The following is a 26,488-nucleotide window of genomic DNA, read 5'->3' on the forward strand; positions in this document are numbered from 1 at the left end:
TGACACAACTCCAATTATGGCATCGATAACGGCTGAACTTGTCCCCAGCAAACAAGACCCCTGCTATCGCTCGCTTGTCTCGCCCAAATCTAGCGCGAATTGGGAATTGGCGACGTCTCTTGGGAACAGTCCTGTTCTCCTTCGGTGTGGATCCTTTCCTCCCACAGGGCTTTGCGCTTTTCGCCCGACATCAATTTTACCTGCCTGATTGCGTTACGCCTACCACCACCACGTCGGCGTCTTGCGTTGTCGTATGATTTCATAACTCATGATTGACAGCCAAACCCTTCTCTGCGTCCCGCTAAATCGAATGGACACTCTTTTATGAGGTTAGCACACAGTCGCCTCACCACCTTGCCTCTCCTAAGGCAGTGCTACCCATCCAAAGCAGCCAACAGCGATCGCATGTTGACGTTGCAATCTCAGATTTCACGTTGTCTCTCCTCTCCGGCGCCATGAGAATGGACACTCGGCCCTTGATCCATGCCAGGGGTCGTTCTAGAATATACCAATTACCTGAGTTTGCCCTATCGTCAATCAGTGGAACGACGCCGAACAACGCGAAGATCATGGGGCTTCGTGGCGTCACACCATCTTCCGATCATTCGCAGAGCAGATTGCTCAGGTACTCGCAGAGCGAGTTCAGCGTTTGCGCTATGAGCTAATAGTACGACCTTACTACCGATATCTCTGTCTCCAAGCGAAGGACACTGGGCACAGTTGCTATAAAACTAAGTGGCACCTCGCTTTCTGCAGTCCACTCTTCCCTCCATCAACTGTCTCCCTTTGGTAGTACTGTCACAATCTAGCAGCGAACTCTTTCTTCAAGGCGAGGGATATGGCATCTGGAGTTGGATCTATCTCTGGCCCCGGCGCGGTGGACGACAAGCGTCTGCGTCCCCATGGGCTTGACTCGACCACTTTCCCCACAAGGGTCTTAGCAAAGCTCCATGACCCCAGCATTCCTTTCGAAGAGTATCTTCACTATGCAAAGATCACTCGCCAAGAAGAAGATCGCTTGTACGGTCCCGGAAGCGACTTCACCCAAGGCTCTGGACCTACGATGACTTTCATCAAAGAGAAGATTCTTCGTAAGCAAGTCGAGAACCGTCGCGAGTCTGTTCCTCAACCCAGGCTGTCCATCAGCGCGCAAGGCGAGGGACAAATCGTGAGGCACGAGACGGATTCAGGCAACGAAAAGTCGGTCGTCGAGAATAGGAAGTATGAGCCCATGACCATATCTGATGACGAATGGGTTCAAGCTTCGCGTGCAGCCAGAACAGCTACTTGGTATTGTCAACCCTGACTGACTTGGACCCTTCCCCTGCTAACCGCACGTGTAGGGGTGCCGTCTTCTACCTCATTACCACCGACATTCTCGGTCCCTTCAGTACGGGGTATGCCTTCTCTCAAATGGGTCTTGGCCCCGGTGTTACGCTCTTCACGGTCTTTGGTGCCCTCGCTGGTTACAGTGGCTACCAGCTTTGGCGCATGTACCTCCAGATGGACAGCGACCGCTATCCGATGAAAGGCTATGGCGACATCGCATTCCGCGTGTACGGCCCCTGGTTCCGCCACACCTGCAACCTTCTGCAGTCGTTCCAATTCTTCCTCAATGTCGCCCTCATCATCCTCAGCAGCGGCCAGTCCATTAGCCAGCTGTCCAAGGGTCAATTGTGCTTCATCGTCTGCGTGGTGGTCTGTATGATCGCAGGCTGTATCATTGGGCAGATTCGAACCCTACAGCGGTTCGGCTGGTTGGCTTCTTGGGCTGTGTTCCTCAACTTGTTCATCATTTTCGCAACGTGAGTTTTATCTTCTCATCTGTTGAGGTTCGTTCGTGACTGACGGTTTCCTAGCATGGGAGTCATGGCTCACTCTCCTCCAAATTACAAACTCTACGCCGCGTCAAACCCTGACTTTGATATCAACAACCCGACACCAGTTCAAGTTTCGGGCGCCGCTCCACCCGGCCTCGGCATCGTCGACAACGTCAATGGTCTGATGAATGCCGTCTTCTCCTTTGGTGGCGCCACTCTGTTTGTGGAGCTTATGGCTGAGATGCGTCGCCCTATGGATTTCTGGAAGGGCCTCCTCTGCGCAGATCTGCTCATCTATGCCTGCTACATGGTTTACGGAATCTACACCTATTGCATGCAAGGGCAGTACGCCTACAATGTTTCGTACCAGGGTGTCTCGCCTTATGGTTGGCAAACGGCATGCAACATTATCGGTCTCATCACCGGTCTCATTGCCGCTGTTCTTTACGGCAACATTGGCATCAAAGTTCTCTACAACAATATGGGTCGTGATCTCCTCAACTTCCCGCTGCTGGAATCCAAGACAGGCAAATGGATCTGGGTTTTCTTTGTTCCCATCTACTGGACTCTCGCTTGGGTTGTCACTCAATCCGTCCCTCAAATCAACACGTGGATCGTCCTCGTCGGTGCAGGGTGCATTTTGCAATTCACATATACGTTCCCACCTTTTTTGATGCTGGGCTTCAAGTGTCAGCGCGATGCCATGCTTCCGGGTGAGACATTTGACCCAGCCACTGGCACCGTTCACCACCTGGACAGCGGCGTCAAGAGATGGTGGAGAGGGTTCAAGAAGGAACTGTGGTGGAATCTGTTCGACCTGATCTTCTACTTGGGTAGTATTGTGACGATGATTCTGGGTCTGTATGCCGCATTCACCTCGATGGTCGATGCGTACAAGAGCTCTGTGAACTTGAGCGCCTGGAGATGTGAGAGTCCTACAGGCTAATCAAGAAAAACGACGGTTCTCGGGCGCTTGTTAGTGGTCAACAGCATGGCGGGGAGGTGGGAGGATCATGTATAGGGATGGCGCTGTGGAAGAGAACCTAGCTGTGATTTCGTCATGGCTGCAAGATCCTGGGTAGATGAGGGTTTGACGAAAAGAAAACCAGATATCGTTATCACCTGTCACCCTATTTAGGCGAAGTCAATATGTGGCTGCTGATGATTCAAAGGAGCTCCCCATTTGCATCATGCACGTTGAATTACCGAGTAGTTGTGTGTCAGAGAACGCTGTTGGCTGGTAAGCGACTGATGGTTGGGTTGTGCGGAGTCGAGGGTGGTCGATGTGGCTGGAGATCCAATCAGCTTGTCGAGACACGCGCGCAGAAAAATGTCCCTCTAGGATTCCCCATTGTTTCTGGTCTTTCTCTTCAACTTCAATATTTGGCCTGTGCGGGCACAGGCTTGTGGGTAAACGATGTTGCATTCATGTCTATCACATCTTCTCTTCGTAATCTCACACTCGATACTGTCGCAATTAGCGGTTGTTGAAGCCAGAAACCCAAATGTCGTCGTCTCCGAGTCATCCACATGGAATGTGCCCGTCCCACGAGATGATCCGCGAAGGTTCAACGCACAATTCGACACTTACAATACTACATGTAGGACGAGTCACAAGCTCTCCTCTCTGCGCAGATTTTCTCCGCTAACCCATTCAGTATTGCCGTTGAGGTTTGAGCCTCTCCCACTCGGTTCTATCAAGCCCGTGGGATGGCTAGGTCAACAGATGGACCTCATGGCCAATGGTCTCCCGGGCCATTTGCACGAGTTTTACCGCCCTGTCAAAGATGCTCCTTGGCTCGGAGGCGACCATGAGTATTCATGTATGCGCGAAATCAACCTACATCATCCTCAGCTCAACTGATCGCTAGCTAGGGTTGAATGAAGCATGGCCCTACTCCTATAATGCGCTGATTCCATTGGCGTGGACAACCGACAATGCGCGGCTGAAACACCATGTCCTGCAGGTCACGGATTGGGTCGTTGAGCACCAACACGCAGACGGCTGGCTGGGCCCGGAGGAGGACCTGCCGCGTCGGAATTTCTGGGCGAGATATCCCCTCTTCTTGGGCTTCATGCAGCTGGTGGACGCAGAGCCCGAGCTGGGCCAGACCATGATACTGCCGGCAATGCACCGCTTCGTTCGGCTCATGTATTCCATGCTGCAGGACCACCACCAGGGCTACGTCTGGAAACCGGGTGATCTGTTCGACGAACAATGGGGTCGCTCTCGTGCGGCAGACATGGTGCTGGCCCTGCAGTGGCTTTACGAGAAATACCCCATGGGCAACGAAAAGGCTATCCATTACTGCATGGTTCAAATGTACGAGATGGCTTATGACTGGTCATATTGGTTCCACGAAGATCATTTCTTGAAAGGCGATCTAGATACTTACCCGGAAGATGTCATCAAGAGCCTGTTCCCCTATATCCACGGTGTCAACGCTGGTCAAGGGCTGAAATGGGGGGGTGTGATGAGACGACTCGTCCAAGATGACGCCCTTATCAACACCACCAGGAACGGGGTCAACTGGACTTTTCGCTACCACGGAACTCCATCTGGTGCCATCATTGGGGATGAGCGTGAGGCGGGGCTGAGCCCGACCCGAGGTACTGAGCTTTGCAGCGTGGTGGAATCGATTTTCTCTTTGAGCTATTTGTATCAGGCGATGGGAGACCGCGACTTCGCAGACAAGTCAGAGTTGGCTGCTTACAATGCTTTGCCTGTCATGTTGATGCCCCACTGGTGGGCTCATCAATACGTCGCACAAACCAACCAACCCGTCAGTCATCAACTTGACGACTCCCCGTTTTGGAATGTTGGTCCCTTGGGCCAGACTTTTGGAACGGAACCAAACTACCCGTGCTGCACTGTCAACATGCAGGGATATTCAAAGTTTGTTCCAGCCATGTTTGTGATGGACGGCGAAGACGGGTTGGTCCATGCTCTGCTAGGCCCGGCTCATGTCCGCACCACGCTGAAGAGGCGGCATGAGGTACAGATTCGGTGCGATACAAACTACCCGTTCAGCAACTACCTTTCCTATGAGATCAAGGCGACAAAGGCTTTTCGGTTTTCCTTCAGGGTCCCTTCTTGGGCTATGCTAGATGCAAGCATTGTGGTGGTCGACCGGGGAAAACGGCACCCCCTCGCACCGAACAATGCCACAGGCCTGCATACGATGGTTGTATCAGCGGGAAGGACCCGTGTCGAGGTTTCGTTCAGCGCAAAGCTTCGAGTCGAATCTAGAGCCAACGACACCGTTTCCGTCTATCACGGTGCTCTGCTCTATGCGCTGCTAATCGCTGGAGACTACACTGCCTCGCGTCCGGCCAACTACCCCGGAATGGAGGCCCCTCCCGAGGCAAATGACTGGTCGATCCTCCCAAGAGATTATTGGAATCTGGCCATAGACGCCACGACTCTGAAGTTCTATGAATATCCCAATCGATACGATGCTTGGCTTCCACATCCGATCTGGCACGAGGAGCGGCCGCCTGTCAGCATCTCGGCCTTAGCCTGCCAGATCGAGTGGGAGCTTCAAGACGGGTATGCACCAAATCCGCCATTGGCTGGTCAGCGGAATTGCACCGGAAGGGCCTTTCCGGTCGAACTGCGCCCCTACGGCAGTGCGAAGCTGCACATGGCCGAACTGCCCGTCGTGAACTTACGGCCAGGGAGTCCAGATTTGTGGCAGCCAGGTCTAGATATTTGAAATTTACAAAATCCCATGTCCGTGTTTCCCGCGCTAAAAATGGTGTAACTTCCACGCCCAGCCGCTTGAGACTCTTTGTTCCAGAAGCACGGTACCAATATAGCCATCTAGGTACGACAGACATGGCGCCGTTCCCTCGAACGAGAAACCAGGCAGGTTGCAGACTTGTACTCTTCCAGAACAGAAATCATTAGCCTGTACATGGTGTGCAGCGAAGCAGAAGAGGCGTCTTATTTCCCTCTCTTGTTCATGCAGCCATGCAGCCTTGCCTGCGGCATTAGAGTTTAGGAGTGTCGGTGTCGCAGGAACCGAGGACCCGATGGTGTTCTGACACTGACGGTATGTACGTGTAGAGGCGCACGCAAAGGGCAAGGGGAGGGCAGTGGAGTGTGTCACAACTTGTCACGTAGAGGAGAAGATGGGACTGTTGGGGCGATGAGAAAGTCAAGGCAGTTGGCGGCTCCAAGTCACCAAGTGGCCGTAGTGCAGAACGTCAGGAGAGTGACAAGGCGACGGGCAACAAAACTTGCTGTGAAAGTTTGTTTCCATCACCCGACCAGCTCTTCGGCGCTTCAACGCAGCTTCTGGCTGGCGGCAACGAGCTTTCGTGTCGCTTGTTTCATCCAGAGTCCCCAAGCATTACCGCGATTCGCGCTGGAGACCACTCGGAGGTTGTCGAGGTTGTCCACCCCTCCTAATTTTGGTGTTTCCCATAAGCGCCCAGGTTTTGCCGAGTGTCAAGCCTCGCTCCTCGCAGTCCAATCGTCGACGACAATCGACCCAAGCAACTGAGTGATGATCAATGGCAACGAAATGGCACGCGGCTCCTGCATCCCAGGCTCGCCCTCGCCGGCGCCGAGTGAGGCAATGCTAAGATCCTTCAAGGTGACCGACCGTCCTCTCCCTTTATCTCTATCCTCATCCTCGTCGTCCTTAGCTTTCTGCGTTTCCATGTATAATCTACGATAGAGCGGTCGATTGCTTAAACAGAACAACAGTAAGGCCGCCCCTCCCACGTCATTGCTGACTGCGGTACGCTTTCAAACGAGCCCAACGGTGGTGTGCTGCAACACGGGCAGCGGGCTGCCCGACCTCCCGTCGAGATGAAAACCTACGAGTATCCTCGAGTCCGTCCTCCCACTTCTCTGCAGCCACCTCAGCAACCGGCCGACAATCGGTTTTCGTGGATGACCACGTCCGCAGACGAGGAGAATCGTGTGGGAGCAAAAAGACAGACAATCATTTCAACACAACCGCCTTCACAGGCTGTTGCACAACAAGAACCGCCGCAAGGACAGATTCCGATGCCGAGTATGGAACCACAGGTCTATAGAGACGATGTGGTTCCGCATCATCTGCACAATCCGGCGGTTGCACAACAGCAATACATGCAGGCCGTTCAGCAACCTGGCGCTTACACCTCACAACCGTATCCTGCCCACGTACCTCTACATCAACCACCCCAAACGCAGACTTTACAATATTCCAAACCCTCTCTACCACAACCTCCCGAACCTGCGAAAAAATCGACCATTCCCGAAAACGAACCCACGGGGCCTATTGCGCCAGATACGAATCCTTTGACACCGACGAATCGTAAACCCAATCGTGCCAGCACCAACATGGCCATCGTTCCTCCTGCGGCCGATTCCGCTCACTTCTCAGCCCACGTATTTACTCCGAGTCCACAGTCCATAAAAGGCGGCTCGTGGCAGCATAGTTTTTGCTCTTGTGCCGAACCTTCAACCTGCCTAACCGGGCTGTTCTGCCCGTGCATTGTATATGGAAAGACCCAATATCGGCTGGGATTGAGAGACGAAAGGAAAGATCCGACAAATATGCTGGGGTACACGGCGCTCAACGGGTCTTGCATTGCTTTCGGTCTTCTCTGTGGCGTGAATGGGATACTGGCTGCAATCCAGCATACGCGGGTGCGGAAGACCTACACCATGAGCAACGAGGCCGGGAACGTTGCTGGGGACTGTGTCAAGGGCATTTGCTGCTGTTGCTGTGTGGTCGCTCAGGATGAGAAGGAGGTCAAATTTCGAGAAGAGCAGGTGAGGAAACCAACAGGGTCTGGGGCGAGGAGAGAAGGATATGTACCTCCTACAACTATGGCCTTCAACCCTCCACCGCAGGCGAAGTGAGGAAGACAGGTGGATTGTTTCGAACACCCTCCAAACACGTTCAAAAGCAGATATGTCAACCAATGCGAGATCTTTGCCTGAGTCCAGCGAAGTTACTGCTAGGGACTGGCGTGTGATTCTCTGCAAAACCTGGGAGCTGTTGGAGCTGGTGCTATGGCAGGGGTGTCTCCTTGACGATCACTTTCTTGTTCTTCGTCCCTCTCCCCTACGAAGGAGAATGTCTAAGCTAGACTTGTACAAACACAGCAGCGATTGCTTCATTGAGCATGGTGTTTGGGGGTTCCGTTGTTACTAAGTCTCGGTCAGAAAAGGTTGCAAATCAACGACCGCCACTAGGCTGAAGACTGTGCATTCCTTGAGAGGGCCCGTCCGTGGGGAATAGGACTGTCCTCTTCTCGAGGGAATTGAGTCAAAAGAGGCTCTGGTAGCGGGCGAACCTGTTGCCCTGCTCCGAAACTCTCTTGCGAAGCCTCCCAATTGCTTAGGTCTTTTGCATGTAGTTCAGGCGATTCAATCATCTCTTTGCAAGCATCGGGCCCAAAAGGCTCAAACTTGAAACGCGCAGTCGACACTGCATCTGTGGTCGCAGTCATTCAGGCGAGCTGACCCATTCCTTCCGAGCTGTACCAGTCGCCCTTTGACCTGCTCTTACATCTCCTGCGCACTGCAGAGGTGTTGTATACCACATAGTCTGTCTTTTCCCTCTCTTGATTTTCTTAACAATGGCGCTCACTCCGGGTGATACCTCCTCTTCATGCTACCGCCTTGCTTCAAGGCCCAGATGGTCTTTGCGCACGTCCAACACACAAGGCTCTCCAGGTCCACACGTGCAGAAAGCGATGGATAGGACGGCGGATCAGTGCCCAGTCGGTCTGGGGACGTCATTCACAAGTTAACCGGTCGCCGTCACAGGTTCGCAAGGCGATGTCCACGGCGTGTCAGACTTAGTGCAATGTATGTTGTTGTTGTGATGGCACAGCGAGCGGCCTCATTGTTGACGGCGCCTGTTCCAGTAACGGGGTATTGGGCACGCAGAGTGGAACGTCGCTATCGAGACGCAGTTTGTATGTCACAACGAGGAGCGGATAGGCAGTAGGAAGCACCGTTGCTGTTGAGTCCTGTTGACTCTGGCGTTTTACTATTTCTCAGTAAAACAAGGGCACATACTCCACACAGACGTCATCCCGCCCTAGGCTCTTGGCCTCTTGGCCTCACCAAACTTATTCCAACCTCAGCCATCGATGTCCATGGCGTCTCCCTCATCCTCGTCCTCGTCCGCCTCTTCCTCCTCCTCCACCACCACCACCTCCTCCTCGTCATCCTCGTCGTCGTCATCCCCATCTTGGACCTCGAAGTAGTTGGCTTCGGTGTCCGTCTCCCCCTTGAACCAGGGGTGAGACCCCGGATCGAACTCCTTCCCCTTAGGGGCATATCGCTCCCTTCGGGCCCCGGGGGTCATCGCTGGCAACCACATGCCACGTTCCTCCTGCTCCTTCTCGACGAGGTCCCACTCCTCGAAGAGGTACTCCACCCTCTTATATGGCCGTTTGGTGGCCGGGATTCTCTCCTTTTCCGCCTCCTCCAGGCGCTCCTTCTCAAGCTCCTCCTCGGTCGGGTCGTCAATCCGCCCGAGGTGCTCAGCGAGACCAGCGGCCACGTAATCAATGGTGACATGGATTTCCACCTTGACACTAGCGCCACTGTTTTGTCCAGATTCAATATTGCGATTGAACCACCCAGAGTAAGTCCCTGGTTGATTCCACTGTGCTGCCACCCACAAATTTGAACCCTTCCCAACTGTCTTTCCAAGGAATACCGTTGGCAATGTAGCTTCCATGTATGTCCCATGGAGCATGTTCCAAGCGCGGTAATTCACCCTCTTCAGTTTCAGGCCATATGTTTCAAGGAGATTTTTCATCGACCTGCATTTGGAAGCCGGAAGGAAGACGGGGTCTGTAACAAGGTCCATGTTCCGGACAAGTCTGACCTCTAACTTCGTCATTTCCACGGCTGATTTATTCATCGGAGTTGCTGGAGTATTAGACATCTCGACATCTTGTGTGTGTATGGCTTTTGCATTGCGTTGTCCCACAATAGGTAGGTCAAAAGTTGTTCCGGACATTTTGACTTGGGTTGAGATGTGAAGATGTGAAGATGAGGTTGAGTCTTGACTGAGGGCGAGGTGCGATGATGAGGTTGAGTGAACTCAAGGCCGGAATTCCAGCTGAAGTTTTCGAAAGCTGAATCGCAAACTGCAACTCAACGCTGGCTGGAGTTTTGGAGGATCGAGAGTTGAATCGCAGGTTGGAATTTAATGCTAACCAGAGTTTCTGATGATCGAAAGCTGAATCGCAGGCTAGAATTCAACGCTGCTAGAAGTTGATGATCAAGAGCTGAATCGCAGGCTGGATCAGGCATGAAAGTCCGATTTGAGCATGCAAGAACCAGGAAACCTGAGTCGCGCACTGCGCTTGAACGGAGACGTTGAACTCTCACTGAGCTTTGAAGAACTGATGAAAGTGGCGAGGGTAAAGGAGAAGGTTCAGAATGACGGTTGATGAAATCTGATGAATGAAACGGTATGAGAGAAAATTGGTTGAGGTGCTGTCTGAGTGTGGGTTCGCGTGTGTGGTGAAAACATTTACACATTTCGTTGTCCCTATATTCGCCAAGGTGTTGCTAACGACAGTGAATTCTCAGGCACACCTACCGCATGCAGACCGCACACCGAATTCAATCGGAGCAAAAAATCAAGGCGAACTATCCCAGTCTCGAACTGGATCACCATTCAAAATCTACAAGATATACTCTGCCAAGAGGGAGGACGGGCTTAAAACTTCCAAAAAAGAATGACCAAACCACTAGGTCCTATACAACAAGTAAAGGCTGCGAGCACGTATGAGAATGAAGTAACGGCCAAGGGCCTATTGTTACCGGCGTACCCACAGCCTATAGAGACTCAGAGCTTTGTTGTATGTAAGAGAGGGCAGAAGAGGGCAGAAGAGGCGAGGGCACAGGGGGGGCAGGAGAGAGGGTAGAAGGGGCAGAGAAGAAAGGGGAGAAGCGGAGGTGAAAGTGCGCATACGACATGGACGAGGTCGAGGCCAGGGAGGGAGAGAGAGAATGTGTGTGGAAGATAGGCAATAATGCCTCTTCAAATGTTTACTGGAATTGTGTGAGTCCAATTAATATGTATTTAATTTGGGTTGTTGGACTTTGGACCCACTTGTGGTGGTGAATATCACGGATCCTGTGTCTCTGTGTGTGGCATGTAAATACCGTGAGTATCCAGCCAAGAGGGGGGTTTGGGAGAACTTCGCCAGCATTCACTTTCACTGCCTTGGCTACAGTTCCCTGCGCGGCACGCACACTGCGACTTGATGACCACATCAAGACATCTACTGGCTTCCCTGGACTCGGTACGTCTTGCGTGACGACGACGAGCCTTTCTACGCTTTTCATGCAGAGAATACAGTTACAGTGCTTGAAACAAAACGACCATGGAAGTCGAGTCTGGAAACGAGGAGGCATTTTCTATCGACCAGTCATTCTTGATGCAGTCGACTTTGGCGACAGTGAGGGTGGTCTGGCTTCCTTCCTCTTTCTTTCTATCAGAGAGAAACCAATCGAGTCTGGAGTTGGAAGAAGACAAGCATCATTCATGAAACCAAGAATGCTTCAAGAGTTCCTCGGCCGTCGGTCTCTGTGATGGCTCATACCTCAGAATACTTCGAATGAGCGACGTGATCACACCTGCCTCCTCCTCGTCGATATCCTTTGGCTTATACTCCTTGAATCGCAACTCCAAAGGGTCGTCGACATACGGCTCGTCTTGACCATCGGGAATTGGACCCAGCCTTTTCCGCCCCGGGCCGAAATATTTTCCCGCTCGCGTCCACGTTTTTTGAAGCCAGACATCCGGAAGCGGCTCTAGGATGTCGTGCATCTGGAGTATATGCTCATCGTCGGTGGTCTCTCGGTGGTCTTCGAAATACACCACAACAGAAAATAGCGAAACTCCGGTCAGTAGTTCAAAGATGAGACAGCCAAAACTCCAGATGTCGATACTTGAACCGATCTTTCCACCCAGAATCAGTTCTGGAGATCTAAGAGCAAGGGCTGTGACCCTTGTCCTAGGAGGTTCTCGAGACGAGAACGCTTGAACCCCAAGAAAAATTTAGCTTCGATCAATAAATACCAGATGATCAAAAAGGGAAGTTCTTACCCGCGCCAAAATCTGAAATCTTAACTTGCAGTTCTGGCCCACTTCTGGCGTATTGGACAAGCGACTGGCTCAGAAATAGGTATCGAGGAGCCCATTCATCCTCTAACCCATCAATTCGTTGTACGGCCTCAGGTGCTGGGTTCCTTCCGTGGCCCGACACAACTTGTTGTAAAACCTCTTCGCTCAATTGATCAATATTTGAAATGGCAACGAGGAGATTCCCCGGCTGCAAATCAGCATGGACAATGCCATTAGCGTGCAAAACCTTGAGCCCTCGCAGCACATGTCGCAGAATCCGCTTGGCCATGGGCGTTGGGTAGCTGATGTTCACTTTCCACTCTTCCAGAGGGGTGAGTTCTTCGGCCAAAGATGCGACAGACGGGCCCATGGGCTCTGAAACTAGGCATATATGCGTGCCATTGGGTCCCGCGTGATGGAATGTATCCAGATTTGTTAGGGTGTACTGGGCCAGCGGATCTTTCGAGCGGCATTCGCTGATTCTGTCTAGGATTGAGAGCTCAGTGGCGGCGTTGTGCGATGACTTGGCATCCATGACCTTAAGAGCCACATAGCGTGAGTTTCTAGAAGTGATTTTAGAGATGAGGTCTTCATCTTCTTAGCCCAAATGATTGTCACCAAAACTGTATCTCTTGCCAGCCACACAGTTGAAAATGAACCATAGCCTAGTTTCCGGATGACTCGGTACTGTCCATTTTTGAAGGTGTCGCCCAGGTTAATTGGATGAAACCCACCAGGTCGATACATCTCGACCCATTCACTTGGGTACCCGGTGTCGTGAAAGCGCCACTCACTTTCGTTTTTTGGTAGGTCTGTGGGAGGGACAGGTGGCACTGAGGCCATTACTGCTATTATCTACGTGCGATAGATAGCTTGAAGACACCACAGACGAACTCGGGGACAGCACCCGGTGATAAACAAGTATATGACAGCTTCAGGACGTCGATATATCAAAAACATTTATTCGAAATACTTGTTGACATTGAAAAAAGCTCCGTTGTATAAGTGCTGCGCCCCACTCCCTGGGGCGTTTTGGGTCCGGTCATTGGTCCTTGTCCGTGGCCCACATGACACCTGCAAGCTGAATATTCATGTACTATTCGTTGACCCCCGGGAGCATAAAAACCGATATCTCGCCAGAGCAACTATCTATACTCAATTACAATGCTAGCGTCGTACGGCCGCTTGAAAACGGGAGTCGTCACAATGTCCTTGTCGTAGATCGCCCTCAACAAGTTGTCCTGCGCTTCTTCCTTGGTCTGGCCCGGACGCACCTTGAGTCCTACCCGGTACTTTCGCAACAGTCCAACCAGCACAGCAACGAATTCAACTTGGCTGAACTTTTTGCCTGGGCACATGCGAGGGCCGGCCAGCCAGGGCGCGAACAGGGCTCCTTGGGGAGGGTCGGCGAGCACTTCTTTCCCCTCGGCGTTCCTTGTGATCCATCGCGACGGCTTCCACTCCATACTATCGGGTCCCCAGTACCGTGGGTCCGTGTGGACGGCGTAGATGTTCGGGGTCACATATGTCTTTGGCGGGACGACAATCTTTTTGTCGCCGACCTGCAGGACTTGAGTGTCGAGGGAATATCGGGCATCGTCGGGCAAGGGTCCATGAATTCGCAACGTCTCGTACTAGTAACCCAAGTCAAAATCACTCATTACACACTCGGAAAGGGCTGGGTTTACTCACCATGGTGGCCAAGCACCTGACAAGCAAAGGAAATGCTTCGTCATAGTTGTCCGTCTTTGCGACGACGCTTTCCACTTCCTCCCTGAGCCATTCCTGCACGTCCTGGTACCGTGCCAAAGACGGAATGGTGAATGTCAGGGCACCGGCGGTGGTCTCGTACCCTCCCAAGTTCAACACGAAGAAATTGCCGTACAGCTCCTCGTCACTGAGGAAGAACCCTTTCTGGCCGGCAACTTTTTCTCGCTTGGCGGCTTCGTTGGCGCGCACGAGCGAGCTGACAATGTCGGCTTTGGCGTCGGACTGCGCGTTGAACCGGGCAATCGACTCACGAATGTACTCTCTGAACTCGTGGAGGTTCAAATGGACGTTTTGGATGCTCTGGGGCAGTAAGAAGCTGGGCAGTTTGACGTGTCGAAAGATCCAGACGAGGAAGATGTTGCGGAAGATGAACGACAGAGACTCGGCGTACGAGACCCGGTGCTGGTCCTGCACAATGTGCTTCAAGCCACCGGCGAAGTCGTAGCTTTGGCCGAGGCCCACCGCAGACAGCACATGGAGGGCCGCGAGGGCGACATCAGTCTCAACGTTTTTGAGAGTCAGCTCGCCGTTGGTGGTGTCCTGTCTGCGCTTCATCTCTTCGCACATCTGTCCGGACTGTCGCATCGCCTCGGTCCACACGAGCCGGTGGTTGGATTCCTTGAAAACGGCGGCCGCAATCTTGCGATGGCGCTGCCAGTCCTCGCCGTTGATGCTGACCACGTTGGGCCCGAAGAGATTGAAAATGTCGTATTGCTCCGGCGGCTTGATCCAGATCTTCCACCGCGACATGATCTCTTGCACCGCGGTTGGGTCGTTCACGTACAGCTCATTACGGCCCGACCTGACCACGGCAAAGGCATCGCCTAGCTTCTGGTGAGGGTGGTAGTACGCGCTCACGGACCAACTGATGTAGCTGAAGTCCAACCATCCGCCGAACGGGAGGTTCCTGATCCAGGCGAAGCGCCGCCAGAAGATGAGCCACAGCGGATCTTGCCACGAGACGGGCGTCACAATCAGGGAGACGCCGAGCTTCCTGGCCTCGATGTAGTGGACGATCAGCTTCAGGATTCGAATCAGCACCAAGCTGATCAAGACTATTCCGATGGCCGAAAGCCAGGTCCCGGCCGCTGCTGTTGAGAAGGCCATCTTGGGCAATAAAGTGATGGGACAACAAGTACCAAGTATACAGTGGAGGACACAAGGGGATCAACCTTGCAAGGGAGCCGTGAGATTCTTAAGGGCTTTTTAGCCCTCCTGAGGTTGGCCGATAAAACCCTTCTCCCAGAAAAGGCGCAGATCCGGGATACTCACCCCAGTGAACCTATAATCTTATCCAAGCATACCCAGCTTCAAAGGCTCTGGTGGAGCAGGCAACCCAACTTTGTTGCAAACTCGGCAAGAGAGAGGTCAACTCCCTCTGCGGTGGATGGAACAAGAAATTATGCTCGAAAGGCTCGGGGAGGGACAACATGTTGCGTACCAGACAGTGGCCATCTCCTAGCAGCCGGGGTCCGGGGAACATTGTGGGGAAATCCATTCAATTCAACGAAGCCGACTGGGTCATGTACCGAGTATTCATTGGCCCCCCACGGGTTGGAAAAGGACCCACAGAAATTCCACTTGCAGTTAAGTTTTCGTCATTCCGATCTCTTTGGGGAAAGTCCTGAACTAAACGGGTTCGGGACCCCATTGGACAGACACTCAGGTATGCTTCCCGTTGTTTCTTGGAAGTCGAGTCAATCACAAATTTCGGGTGCGCACTCTAGGCTTTCTATTCTCCCATGTCTCCACTGCCGGGACAAAGATAAGCTTGGTGTGGTGCACAAAATCCAACGGTAATCCACGGACTGGCCATGTTCCCAAGTTACGGCTGGCATTATCCATCGACCAGCAAATCAGCTCAAGCAAGGGAATAAATACTGTCTGTCGCCCAATGAAACTGTGGTACTCTCCCCCGGCGCACACGATTCTGAATAGTGACAGTCCCCAACATACTCTTTTAGACAATCATAAGCCGAATACCAACCACCACTAGCACACATACTTCATGGACGGATCATTGAAAGCCAAGGTAATTGCCGTGACGGGCGGCGCGTCGGGTATTGGCCTCGCTGTTGCAGAGAAACTGCTCAAAGTGGGCGCGAATGTCGCCATCGCCGATCTGGCCAAAGACGCTCCCAGCAGTCTCAGCGCGGCAGCGACATCTGGTTCCGAGTATAGCTATACAGTGGTAGACGTGTCTTCGAGAGACGCCGTCCACAAATGGGTCAAGGACACGGTAGCGCGGTTTGGCCGTCTTGACGGCATGGTCCCGAATGCCGGCATCGCCCACCAATCCAACACGTACGACGACGAGGTTCTGCAGCGGACGCTGGCGATCAATGTCGTCGGGGTGTGGAACTGCGCCACCGAGGCCTACTACCAGTTTCGAAAGCAGGGCTCCAAGGGCTCCATCGTCAGTACCACCAGTGCCAACGCAATCAGGCCGGGCGCGTTCACTGCAGCGTACAATGCCTCTAAAGCCGCCGTTGCCAGCTTCACCAGGACGTGGGCGATTGAATGGGCCGAACAGGGCATTCGCGTGAATACAGTCGCGCCCGGTAAGATGCTCTTCCCGCTTCACTCCCTCCGCGTGCCGTATTCCATGTTTCATGTTCTATGGGTTCACTCAGGGACGCTTCGTTGAATCACTTTGCTGACGCTTCTTGCCCTCTGGCTTTTCGGGGAGGGGACAGGAATCGTAAAGACAGGCATGCAGCAAACTCTGCTACAGTCCGCGGACGCAGGCGACGAGGTCCCAGCGACCATCCTCGCGTTCGTCAAGGAGAAAACCCCCATGAGGCGAATAGGCCAGCCGGAAGAGCTGGCGGAAATGTATGTGTTTTTGTTATCGGACGCGGCCTCGTTCATCACGGGCGCGACCATGAGCGTCGACGGTGGGCTTACGGCGTAGGTGGGCGATGTAGCTTGGGGATACGTACATGGACTGCATGTCCTCAAGGGCTGTGATGAACAGGAGACTATTAGAATGGCAAGATTCCGGCACGCTGCACTTGGTGAAAAGCATTGGCTCTGTCGGGTATAACACCAATTCAGTTATCATGGAACGGAACGAAATCTGTGTCTTCACTGATGACCATCCACCAGACGAAGCCCGAGACAAGAGTTTCGGTTTCTTTGCCCCGATCATCGTCCATGTCTCGTACCATGTCAAGGCGATGGTGATGGCGATGCCCCCACCTTCCCTGGACAAAATCCTCCTTAAACTGGAGTCTGATAGCGCCGACCATGATGTGGTCACTTGTCGCATTTCTTCTCCGCACGGGATGGGTATGTATGCTAATATGCAGGGAATCAAAGCCACTTACCGAGTACTTAATGTGGCACACTGAGATCCCGAACCGATATAGCCTAGTCAGTTGTACTTGCGCAGAGCGTCATGGCCCCCGTGGTCTTTTCTCCCCCTGCCCTCTTTTTTGCCGATCCATATCTGAGAGTACCCGTCATTGGTCCAAAGTCAGATCTGTCATTTGTGCATGGAGATGGAATTGTGAAAAGTTACAGAGAGACAAAAGAATCCAAACAAAAGCTGCGGTGGTTCGAGAATTTGCAGTCCAAACAAACAATGCAACTACAGCAACAACCACAACCACAACCACGCCGCTTCAAGCCAGAATGTCAACGTCGTCTCCAAGATGCGCCCTCGTCACAGGTGGAGGTGAGTTTCTCTGTACCTTTCTCCTACTCCCCCTGATACCTACATGCAGCATGCACGCATGCTCGGTGGTACTCTTTGATAACACGGGCGAGAAACTCGGCCACGCGACCAGCTTCGGGGATGGGATTGAGCGTTGTGCAAGACTTGGTCAGTCAAGGCTGGAACGTCGAGATTGTCGACCTCGACGTCAAAATGGGCCATGACGCCGAGGCCCAGCTGGGCCAGAAAGTCCACTTTACCCGCGCAAACGTCGTCGATTATGGGCAGCAAGCGAGCGCGTTTGCACAGGCATGGAAGAGATGGGGGCGGATTGATCTAGGTATGATGTCCTATACTATTCTCTTGCTCTGACCAGGGCCCGTTTTCTTTTTGTTGGGAAGGTTTTCGCTGGTCTCGATGTGATACTCGATAACTGAGTTGATCGTGATTGACAGTTTTTGCAAACGCGGTATGAGACTTCAATCCCATTCCGTCTAGGGCGGTCCCATATGGGAGAGAGTGGTATTAACTGCAGTACACAGGGTATTCTGGATCGCGCCGACTTTAGCGCCCCAGCTCCAGAGGACGCTTCAACCGGCGCTCCCCCCAAGCCGGACGTCTTGACCGTCGACGTGTGCCTGTACGGCGTCATCTGGTCGTCGTATCTCGCTCTGCACTTCTTTCGCAAGAACCCAGACCGCAGCGGCAGGCTCGTCATCACGTCGAGCCAGGGTGGCATCTATCCGACACCGCTGGCGCCGCTGTACGGCTGTGCCAAAACGGGGGTACGTCTTTGTGCCTAGCACCTTGCTATCTTCCCACCCTGCTCGTCTGGCTCAGCTAGTGAAGGCTCAAATATGACTGACAGACCGCTACATGAGACCAGATTGTCGGATTCGTCCGCTCTCTCGGCCTGCGTATAAAAACCCTCGGCGACCCCATCACAGTCAACTGCATCTGCCCGGGCCTAGTCCCCACGCCACTGGCCAACACGGCCCTCCTGGCCGCCATCCCCGAGGACATGCAGACGCCGACCTCGACGATCATCGAGGCCGTCAACCTCTTCATCAATGACGCCTCCCTATCCGGCCAGGTCGCCGAGTGTAGCGGGACCGACGTCATTCTGCGCGAGGGCCTGCCCTACGCCAACGCCGCGGCCGAGTACATGGGCGATGGCAAGTCGGCGGACCGGATTGATTTTGCCGCCGCGGTCGCGGACATCAGGGACAAGGCGAGGCAGTATGACCAGAAGTTGAGTATGGTGGGGTAGATTGGATATCCCAGGGTGATGAGATGAACCATCTAATCTTTACTAGAAGAAGGAGGGTGCAGTTTTTGAGAGAGATAGAGGGAAAGAGAAAAATGATAAGAGCTATTGAGACACACAGCATACTGGAAGATTGTCCGTTCATTGTCAAGTCCCCTTATGCTGACTTCGAATATACCAGTTGACTTGGGATATGAACCATGCTGAACTCAATAGTCTTATATAGGTGTCTTGCTGACGATACGCTCATTTGCTGGTCCTATCGCATAGTCCCTGCTCAATCTACAGGACAAACTGGGAAAAAGATCACGCTTTTTCCACCCCACATATTATTACCGGACTGGTATACTCATACTCCTCGCCTCCTAAAAGATGGCCAGAGCATGCGGATAGGATCCCACTCCACCTAGAAGGAACATCATTGTCAGCTAGCTCCCTTGCGAGAGAGCCCAAAAAAAAAGAGAAAAAAAAAACCCCCCCCAAAGGCAAGAAGGGGAGATCAATACCTGGCACGTTTGGCGGCGAACTCGTGAAGAAAAACTCGTACCGGCCCAGCCTCTTACACGTCTCGGACAGTTTCTCCAGGTCAAACAGCTCCCCGAGCCCGAGACCCCACAGCGGGATCAGGATCAGATGGAGGTTGAGCGACGAGGGCTGCGGCAGCGCCTCGAAACCCGGGTTATCCGCCGCCACGATGCTGAAGTAGTTGTCGTGCAGGAAATCGAGCATTTCCTCGGTCTGTTCGACGCCCGGGGTGCCCAGCTCGTGTCCGGGGATCTTGGCCAGCTGTTCGCGTCCGAGACTGTCGAGGTTGTTGTATTTCCAGATGAAGCCGGTGCGGAGGATCAGGATGTCGCCGTAGCGGAACTCGATGCCCTGAGCCTGCGCGCAGGCGCGGATGGATTGCGCGGAGATGGGATGCGATTGGTGTGGATCGTAGCTGCGGCCGGTGAATTCGAAGTAGTCGATGAGGACGCCGCGGCCAACTGGGAAGTAGCATTAGCTTTCTTCTCGCTTTCACGAGGAGATAGTCACTCACCAATACCCTTGTCGGCCCAAGTTTGCAGTCCAAGTCGAGGACTGGTTTCGATATCATGCTGGGTCGTCTGACAAGGTCTGAGCCCTAGTGTCCTCGCCGTAGCTCATGGACATGCTTACGTTGTTGTAGTACAACCTCTTTTCTCCCTCGGTCAAGCTCACCTGTATCAATCAATCAATTCTCATCATGTCCTAGTGCCAGCAAACAAAGGGCCACGGGCTGACTTACGTGACGCAGTCCGTCCCACTGTGGGCAGACGATGGTCACACGTTAACAACAACCTCACTCCTTTCACTGCTGCTTTGATGACCGGAACAAAACATACCTGTGAGGACGTCTGCGTGTTGAAGTGCATGACATCGTCGTTGGCGAAGCCCAGTTTGCCTTTGATCTCGTGGTGGAATGGTTCTCGGCCGAACAGCGTCGGACTGGGGAGGGTCATCGGCCAGCTGCACCATGTTAGTTGTCATGCTATCAATGTATATCGTCGTCGCGGCTTCATTCATACTTCAAGCTCACAACCTCCCCAGTCTTGATGAGGTCCGCAGCTGCCGCAGTGCGCCGTGGCGTCAACATGTTCAGCCGGCCGAGCTGCCGAGTAAGTGGTGCGTGTAAGCAAGTAATTTGAAGTAAGTCCACACGTTGTGTGTGATATGATGCGACCAAGGCCAAACAATGTTCCTGCCGCTCACCTCATCGTCTTTGCCCCAGAACCAGAGCGCACCGGCCGGAGCGTCAGGGATGGACGGCAGCTCCGACCGCTTGGGCAGGTTGTCGGAGTTTGGGTCGAGGGTGAGCATTTCGTCGTCCCTATTCTATACAGGCTCACAGGGTGGTGATGTACTGTACTCGAGGGGGAAAACAATACCAATCTTTGGCGATTTTTGAGAAAATGTAATGAACATGTGGTCAATCGGCATGGTCCAGTCGAGGCAAGATCCTTGCACGGTATCATGGTATCCACCCCATCGACGCGCTTAAACCCCATGTGCTCGGGAAATCCACACCAACGAGTTTCATGACAAGGGTCGGCCGTGGTTATGTAGGTGGATTCTTTACGGGCCGTATTTCTCGGTACAGATACGAGTGGTTAATCTCGGGTTCGATGTGGTCCACCTGGTGGGGAGAGGGGGGGCATTGCCTTAGTACGAGGTATGTCCGAGGAGACCCACTGAGTCCCGAATGGGGAATCGATGCCATTGCTATTGCTATTACTGTTTCGCTTGCACAGTGACACTCCGCGACATAACCGGCCATGAGACAAGTATGAGGACACCCACATCATTCGTGTTACTGATTGCAATATGTCATAACGCAATGCAGACTGCTTAGACCAGATCCAGACTAGACTAGACCAGACTAGACTAGAAAACCCAGTTACACCGTGCCCCCCGTCCTGCTGCGTCGCTTATACCGAACCGGAAGAGCTGGCTTAAAAATCGCCTGCCAGCTCCGAATGTCGGCCCAGAACCGGGCATGGTCAAAGTCCGGGACCAGCTCGAGGTCGAACTCGCGCATCAGCTTGACGGCTATGAGTCGCAGTTCCTGCATGGCCAGCGCGCGGCCTATGCACAGGTAGCTGCCGATGCCGAAGGGGATGTAGGCCATGGGGACGTGGTTCCACTTCTTGTCCCGTTCCGAGTCGATCCAGCGCTCAGGCACGAAGTCGAGAGGGTTGGTGAAATGTTTGGCGTGGCGCTGCGCGGCCCAGGCGTTGACTGAGACCTGTCGTGTGAGAGGTCAGTGTCAGTGTCAGTGTCAGTGTCGGTGTCTGTGCCAGAAGGAGAGGCTCGCGGTTCTGGAAGCAGAGATCTCTTTCTCGTGGCAACTTACCAGTGTCCCCGCGGGGATGAAATGGCCGTCAATCTCAGTGTCCCGGATCAGGCGGCGTTGCATTCCATTCGGAGCGGGAGGGACCAGGCGCAGGGCTTCTTGTATGGCCCCGTGAAGATACGGACATGTCTCGATACCTGCAAATCCAAATCAGTATACGGACGTTAATCAAGCCCTCGAAGAGTAATACCCAGCATCCCAGCCTCCAAGGGAGATTTCCCGTCCCAAGCTTGGTCTATCTCGTCGCGGAGTCTCTTATACACCTTCCGGTCCCGCAGAACGAAGTAGAAGAGAAACCTATGACCGAGTCAGCGCGATACACCGCCTCCGCTATATCACACGACGCTTACGCCATCGTTGTGGATGTCGTGTCGCTGCCAGCGATGAAGAGCACCGGCGAGTCCGCCCGTAGATGAGCCTCTGCATTCTTCCTACACAGCCATGAGTGAGCTTGTGCAACGATTCTGAAGAATGTGCCAGACTTGCGCATGTTTGGTATAAGAATCTATCAGATGCGAGAAGATATCATGAGGCTCGGTGCCCTGCAGCCTTCTCTCGTCGTACTGCTTGGAGCCCAGCTCGCGGAATTTGATAGACTGTTGCTTCACCTCTTCCGATATGGGGAAGTAGTAGGCCAGAGGCGAGATCCATGGTATGTTGGAGACGACGAAGAAGATCTTGAGGCCGCTTCGGATGAAGCCCGAGTAATCTCTATTCCCCTCTGCATCATGGTCAGCGCGAAGCATCTTATCAGGAAAAAAGAGAAAAAAACGTACCGCCCGTGATCAGACCAAAGTCCTTTGCAAAGGCCAGTTCGCCCATCACGTCGAAAGCATAGTAGTCACACCAGTCTACAAAGTTGACAGTTTGGCCTGCGACAATCAGCTTTGGTTCATCCATAGAGACTGGGCTACAGACCCTCGAACTTGTGGAGTTCGCCAATCAACCGGTCGAGAAGGCGATTGAACATGGGAGAAAAGGACTTGAGGCTTTTCTGGTTGAATGCCGAGTCCCAGAGCCGTCGCCGCTGCTTGTGCTCCTCGAAATCGACCAATGCATTGATTGGGACCCCTTCGCCTTCTGTATAGACGCTGGTTTCAAAGTATGCGCCCTTGTTGACCTTTCCCACCAAATGTTTCACGGCAGAGGCCGAGCGGAAGGAAAGTTCATTGGGACCAATTCTGACCACATCACCGTACTGTTTCCAGCATCAGCCGATCGCACAATATGGGAGCAAAGTCGGTTGAGAGATACCTTGTCGTGGATTTCCTGCATATGATCGTGAAATTTACCTGGCAATGCGTAATAGACTCCCTCCAGCTTGGTCAACTTCGCCGCCCAGGGACCTGGAAACTTTCGAAGAGGGTGCAAGAACAGTCGGTAGATGGAAATGCTCAGTCTGCATACAACCTAAGTCAACATGGTCGTCACGAAGAGGCACGCAAGCACCAACCCAAGGGTGAACAGATTCACCGTGGCGAAGAGAAGTGTAGCTGCTATGATCGACAGCGGATCGAAAGCTGTCTGAGAGGAGGCCGTCCATCCTAGTGCAGCGGCGACAAGCAGCAGAAACTGTCGTAGAAAGGAGCTATCCACATCAGCCTATCTCCTCCTTACGAGGAATGTGGTGTGTGTCACGGCTTACACGACGTCTGGCTCGCGCCTCTTGTAGATAGCATGGGAGAGCTAGGAATAGATCATCAGCCTAGCTGTTCGGCATGCTCAAATTCATGGCTTTAGCTCACCAGGCCTGTCGTCACCGCCGAGAGGAGTATGCTATTTGAAACAGCCCACATGTTTTTCCGGCGTATAAGTCTCTCCAGAGGCCAGCGTTGTAGCGTTGTCTTATTCCAAGAGAATCATCCAGAGCGAAGAGCGGCACTGCAGTAATTTCAGAATAACCAGCCGAGTCCGGACAAGGAGTGCTTCCGCTGGTAGATAGTATTTGTGTCTTCAGAGCGCCCATCCCGCAGGGATTCGGGAGAGACTGGATCGAGGAGTGTAACCGAACATCCGATTCGAAGGGGCAGGAATGCCTTTTGTGGGGGTACACAACGCGACCACAAAGCCTGCAGAGGGTGGCAAGCGGCTCGGCCTCATGGACGGAACAAGTGTGTTATACATTTCCATAACAGGGAATTATATCGGTATACGTTGAGTATAGAGCGATGACATGGCTGTTGTGGATGGCTGATTTCCTACCCGAGTATAGAACATCAGGCAATTTATATCCAGTTTGCATAGTGTTGCCTAATGCTGCCGTTTTCGATGCACAATCGTGCCTTTTCAAGTTGCTATCCGTCTTGTTGTTCCAGCAACTACTAAAGAAAGTTATGGTATGGGTGTTGGTGGTAGCTGAAGACCTCTGCTGGCGAAAGACGACAAGCTGGCAATACTTTAATAGTGTAATCTTACTGTGACTGACTTCCAAGGAACTATGAGAGTGACTTCCCCAGCAGAGTCTCGAGTGCAGCGACCAATTCTCTGCCTTGCTCGACACTCGCGCCCCTCGATCGCCACGCGACAAAATTATCCGGCCTGACCAAGATTGCCCCTCCGTTCTCAATTCCACGAAGACTATTCCATCTCTTCTCCATGTCCCTGTACTCGAAAGACGTGGCTGGTTGTTTGTCGTCAGTCGGAATCTGGACATCCACAATCTCAAGTGAAGAACTACGCAGCTTCGTGACCGCCGAGATCCAGTCACCACCATGCTCGTCCGTGATCAAGACAAATCTCGGCAAGCTTCCGACCAGATCGTGCGTGGACACGGCTTCGTCTCCCTTGGCCAACCAGACGTGCGGCAGACGATGTCCGGGCCGCGTCGTGGGGATGTAGCGTTGACCGAGAGGGTCTGATGCTGGAGGAGGACTGCCATCACTAATGGTGGCACCGTCCTCGTAGCGGTATCCCAGCTCAATTTCCGAGGCAGAGAACTCGATGTCTTGACTTTGCAGGATGCGTTGGACCTGGGCTCGTTCGGTTTTGCCCATCTCCGAGTCGTCGAACAGCCGTTTGAATCTCGCCACGTTGGCTTCGATTTGGCCGGGGATCATGCCGATGGCCGCGTCGAGAACCCTTCTGTTGTCTGTAGTGAAGGCGGCCTTTTCCAATCGAGAGTCAGTCAGCCAGTGATTTGTATATGTATAGACCAAGAAACGCCGTTGACTCACCCAATCGCAGTTTCTCTGGCCAACAGGTCTCCTCTCCCTGGAATATGTATCCAAGAGTTTAGGACTGGAGTGACCGCTGCACACCAATGCAAGCTTCCACGCAAGATTGTGAGCATCTGTCACGGCTGTGTTCATGCCCAAACCGGTTGTAGGGGGATGGCGATGTGCTGCATCCCCTGCGAGGAATAGCCGGCCTTCTTGGTATTTGCTCGAGAGAACGCGCTCCTGGATCCAGTGGCTGATGTTCAGTATCTCGAGCTCCAGATCTGGGATCCTCAGCAGGCCACGCAGTCGTGGCACCAGGCTTTCTTCGTTGAACCGTTCCGGATCGTCCATGCGATGACCGAAATGAATCGACCATTCTTCCGAGTGCTTTCCCCATGTCGGACCGGTGACGACGAGCGCACCACTGTGTGTGATTGTACCGCCTTCGGGGTTCAAGAAGTGGCATATCAAGGTCCGATCTAGATGTAAGGCCTTGATCAGCAGTGAGGGTATGTCTTGGGGAAGTCTGACACTTACCATCCCAATACTTAGACAGGTCGGCCTTGAAATGCACAGAGACCTTGTCTTGCAGGCGTTTACGGCCTTCCATCACCGCCCCAATATGTGGACCAACGGTCTTGCCTCCATCTGCTCCAATGAGATAGTCGGCACGGTAGTGAGTGGTGACATTTCTTGAGTCCACCACTGTGACCAAGACTTGCCGGCCGTCATCTTGAATCTCCGTGACAGTATGACCAAACCGGATGTTTCGTGGATTTCTCTCTTCGGCAACCCGGCGAAGGATAGGCTCCGTTCGGATCAGAGGCAAATTGCACGGGAGCGTGGGTGACTGCGTTCTGCTCTCCAGTTAGCGACCCCAGCCCGAATTGAGATCTTGAATCCTTACTTGTAGGTTTCATGCATAGCGGTTCCCTCGTAACCACCGAAGCATTGCAGGCTTCCAAACTTCTTTTGGTCAAACGGCCCGTCACCTCCCAGGGAACTCTGCCACAGCATCTGGCACATGTTCTGCTGTGGCGATGCTTCTTTGTAGATGGCCTCGGATAGCCCGTGCTGCCGGTAGATCTCCATCGTTCGCTGATTGATGTAGTGCGCCTGAAACTATAGTCAGACAAGGGTACAGTGGAATTGGACAGGGCTGTATAGCCGCCGTACCTTGGGCAGATACGATGTCGCTTCATGGCGTTCGAACAATACATGCGGCACGCCATAGTCAGAGAGGAAGCTGGACAGAGTCAATCCACAAGCGCCGCCTCCAATGATGATCACCGGAAAGTGCGTCGGTTCTGCGATGTCGGCAACCATGGTGGGCGAGGACGTGCAAAGGAAATCCAGGTGGTACTCCAAAGGCAGTAACCGGCAGACCGACAGTCACAGAAAATCGAGTCAATGTATATGGCAGGCGTCTTCGATGCGTACTGCTACCATTGGTCACTCGCGCAGCAGATACTTTGCCGAGCTCACGAGACGGTCGACCTCACGAGACGGATCAAATCTGGTTCGGAATAACGTACTTGGACCATCCACGCGATGGTCTGGCCGAGGGTTTCCTCATAACAAGGCTAGTCCAGCTCGGTCCGCAATCAGTACAGGTAGGTTTCGGACCAGTCAGGTTCTTGCCGATCGGTAGATACCTTTCTATTTAGGCCCATTTGTCCTTGGCCTACCCAGATACACCGAATTCGAGTCCGGTCATGCGAGAATTAGTGACTCCGGTGGTGGAACAAGGAGTTCTACTGGGTGCCAAACACCCGGTCGGCGAGGCTTCAACATGCTTGACCTATACTCTACAGTCGGCTAAGAATTGATCCCGTCC

At 53.2% G+C, this 26,488-nt stretch overlaps 9 protein-coding genes across 9 annotated transcripts; 4 read left to right on the top strand and 5 right to left on the bottom strand.

Annotated features, from left to right (window-relative positions):
- Nucleotides 1–838: 838 nt before the first annotated feature.
- Nucleotides 839–2,766, top strand: AYO20_07218 (hypothetical protein; the record flags this gene model as incomplete). Its single annotated transcript, XM_022645505.1, has 3 exons — nucleotides 839–1,290; nucleotides 1,344–1,805; nucleotides 1,860–2,766. The coding sequence occupies 3 exons, from the start codon at nucleotides 839–841 to the stop codon at nucleotides 2,764–2,766; spliced, it is 1,821 nt and encodes a 606-aa protein (XP_022498544.1).
- A 789-nt stretch (nucleotides 2,767–3,555) lies between these two features.
- Nucleotides 3,556–5,536, top strand: AYO20_07219 (hypothetical protein; the record flags this gene model as incomplete). The annotated part of the gene is made up of 2 exons (XM_022645506.1): nucleotides 3,556–3,643; nucleotides 3,696–5,536. 2 exons carry the CDS (start codon nucleotides 3,556–3,558, stop codon nucleotides 5,534–5,536), a joined length of 1,929 nt encoding a protein of 642 aa, XP_022498545.1.
- A 1,103-nt stretch (nucleotides 5,537–6,639) lies between these two features.
- Nucleotides 6,640–7,683, top strand: AYO20_07220 (hypothetical protein; the record flags this gene model as incomplete). Its single annotated transcript, XM_022645507.1, has 1 exon — nucleotides 6,640–7,683. One exon carries the CDS (start codon nucleotides 6,640–6,642, stop codon nucleotides 7,681–7,683), a length of 1,044 nt encoding a protein of 347 aa, XP_022498546.1.
- A 1,231-nt stretch (nucleotides 7,684–8,914) lies between these two features.
- Nucleotides 8,915–9,730, bottom strand: AYO20_07221 (hypothetical protein; the record flags this gene model as incomplete). The annotated part of the gene is made up of 1 exon (XM_022645508.1): nucleotides 8,915–9,730. One exon carries the CDS (start codon nucleotides 9,728–9,730, stop codon nucleotides 8,915–8,917), a length of 816 nt encoding a protein of 271 aa, XP_022498547.1.
- Nucleotides 9,731–11,338: 1,608 nt separating this feature from the next.
- On the bottom strand, nucleotides 11,339–14,803 carry AYO20_07222 (hypothetical protein; the record flags this gene model as incomplete). The annotated part of the gene is made up of 4 exons (XM_022645509.1): nucleotides 11,339–11,781; nucleotides 11,909–12,489; nucleotides 13,082–13,560; nucleotides 13,619–14,803. The coding sequence occupies 4 exons, from the start codon at nucleotides 14,801–14,803 to the stop codon at nucleotides 11,339–11,341; spliced, it is 2,688 nt and encodes an 895-aa protein (XP_022498548.1).
- A 901-nt stretch (nucleotides 14,804–15,704) lies between these two features.
- AYO20_07223 (hypothetical protein) lies at nucleotides 15,705–18,624 on the top strand (the record flags this gene model as incomplete). The annotated part of the gene is made up of 8 exons (XM_022645510.1): nucleotides 15,705–16,257; nucleotides 16,408–16,606; nucleotides 16,659–16,987; nucleotides 17,295–17,375; nucleotides 17,425–17,694; nucleotides 17,810–17,823; nucleotides 17,897–18,139; nucleotides 18,241–18,624. 8 exons carry the CDS (start codon nucleotides 15,705–15,707, stop codon nucleotides 18,622–18,624), a joined length of 2,073 nt encoding a protein of 690 aa, XP_022498549.1.
- Nucleotides 18,625–18,986: 362 nt separating this feature from the next.
- Nucleotides 18,987–20,460, bottom strand: AYO20_07224 (hypothetical protein; the record flags this gene model as incomplete). Its single annotated transcript, XM_022645511.1, has 8 exons — nucleotides 18,987–19,027; nucleotides 19,128–19,607; nucleotides 19,661–19,727; nucleotides 19,780–19,821; nucleotides 19,889–19,906; nucleotides 19,986–20,109; nucleotides 20,169–20,251; nucleotides 20,353–20,460. 8 exons carry the CDS (start codon nucleotides 20,458–20,460, stop codon nucleotides 18,987–18,989), a joined length of 963 nt encoding a protein of 320 aa, XP_022498550.1.
- A 577-nt stretch (nucleotides 20,461–21,037) lies between these two features.
- On the bottom strand, nucleotides 21,038–23,289 carry AYO20_07225 (hypothetical protein; the record flags this gene model as incomplete). Its single annotated transcript, XM_022645512.1, has 11 exons — nucleotides 21,038–21,385; nucleotides 21,494–21,630; nucleotides 21,684–21,790; nucleotides 21,844–21,924; nucleotides 22,058–22,214; nucleotides 22,270–22,344; nucleotides 22,412–22,691; nucleotides 22,748–22,892; nucleotides 22,947–23,081; nucleotides 23,139–23,179; nucleotides 23,239–23,289. 11 exons carry the CDS (start codon nucleotides 23,287–23,289, stop codon nucleotides 21,038–21,040), a joined length of 1,557 nt encoding a protein of 518 aa, XP_022498551.1.
- A 639-nt stretch (nucleotides 23,290–23,928) lies between these two features.
- On the bottom strand, nucleotides 23,929–25,977 carry AYO20_07226 (hypothetical protein; the record flags this gene model as incomplete). Its single annotated transcript, XM_022645513.1, has 5 exons — nucleotides 23,929–24,597; nucleotides 24,667–25,130; nucleotides 25,189–25,508; nucleotides 25,559–25,773; nucleotides 25,828–25,977. The coding sequence occupies 5 exons, from the start codon at nucleotides 25,975–25,977 to the stop codon at nucleotides 23,929–23,931; spliced, it is 1,818 nt and encodes a 605-aa protein (XP_022498552.1).
- Nucleotides 25,978–26,488: the final 511 nt, after the last annotated feature.

Source organism: Fonsecaea nubica (genome assembly GCF_001646965.1).
Source record: "Fonsecaea nubica strain CBS 269.64 chromosome Unknown Scaff49, whole genome shotgun sequence".
Taxonomy (NCBI): Eukaryota; Fungi; Ascomycota; class Eurotiomycetes; order Chaetothyriales; family Herpotrichiellaceae; genus Fonsecaea; species Fonsecaea nubica.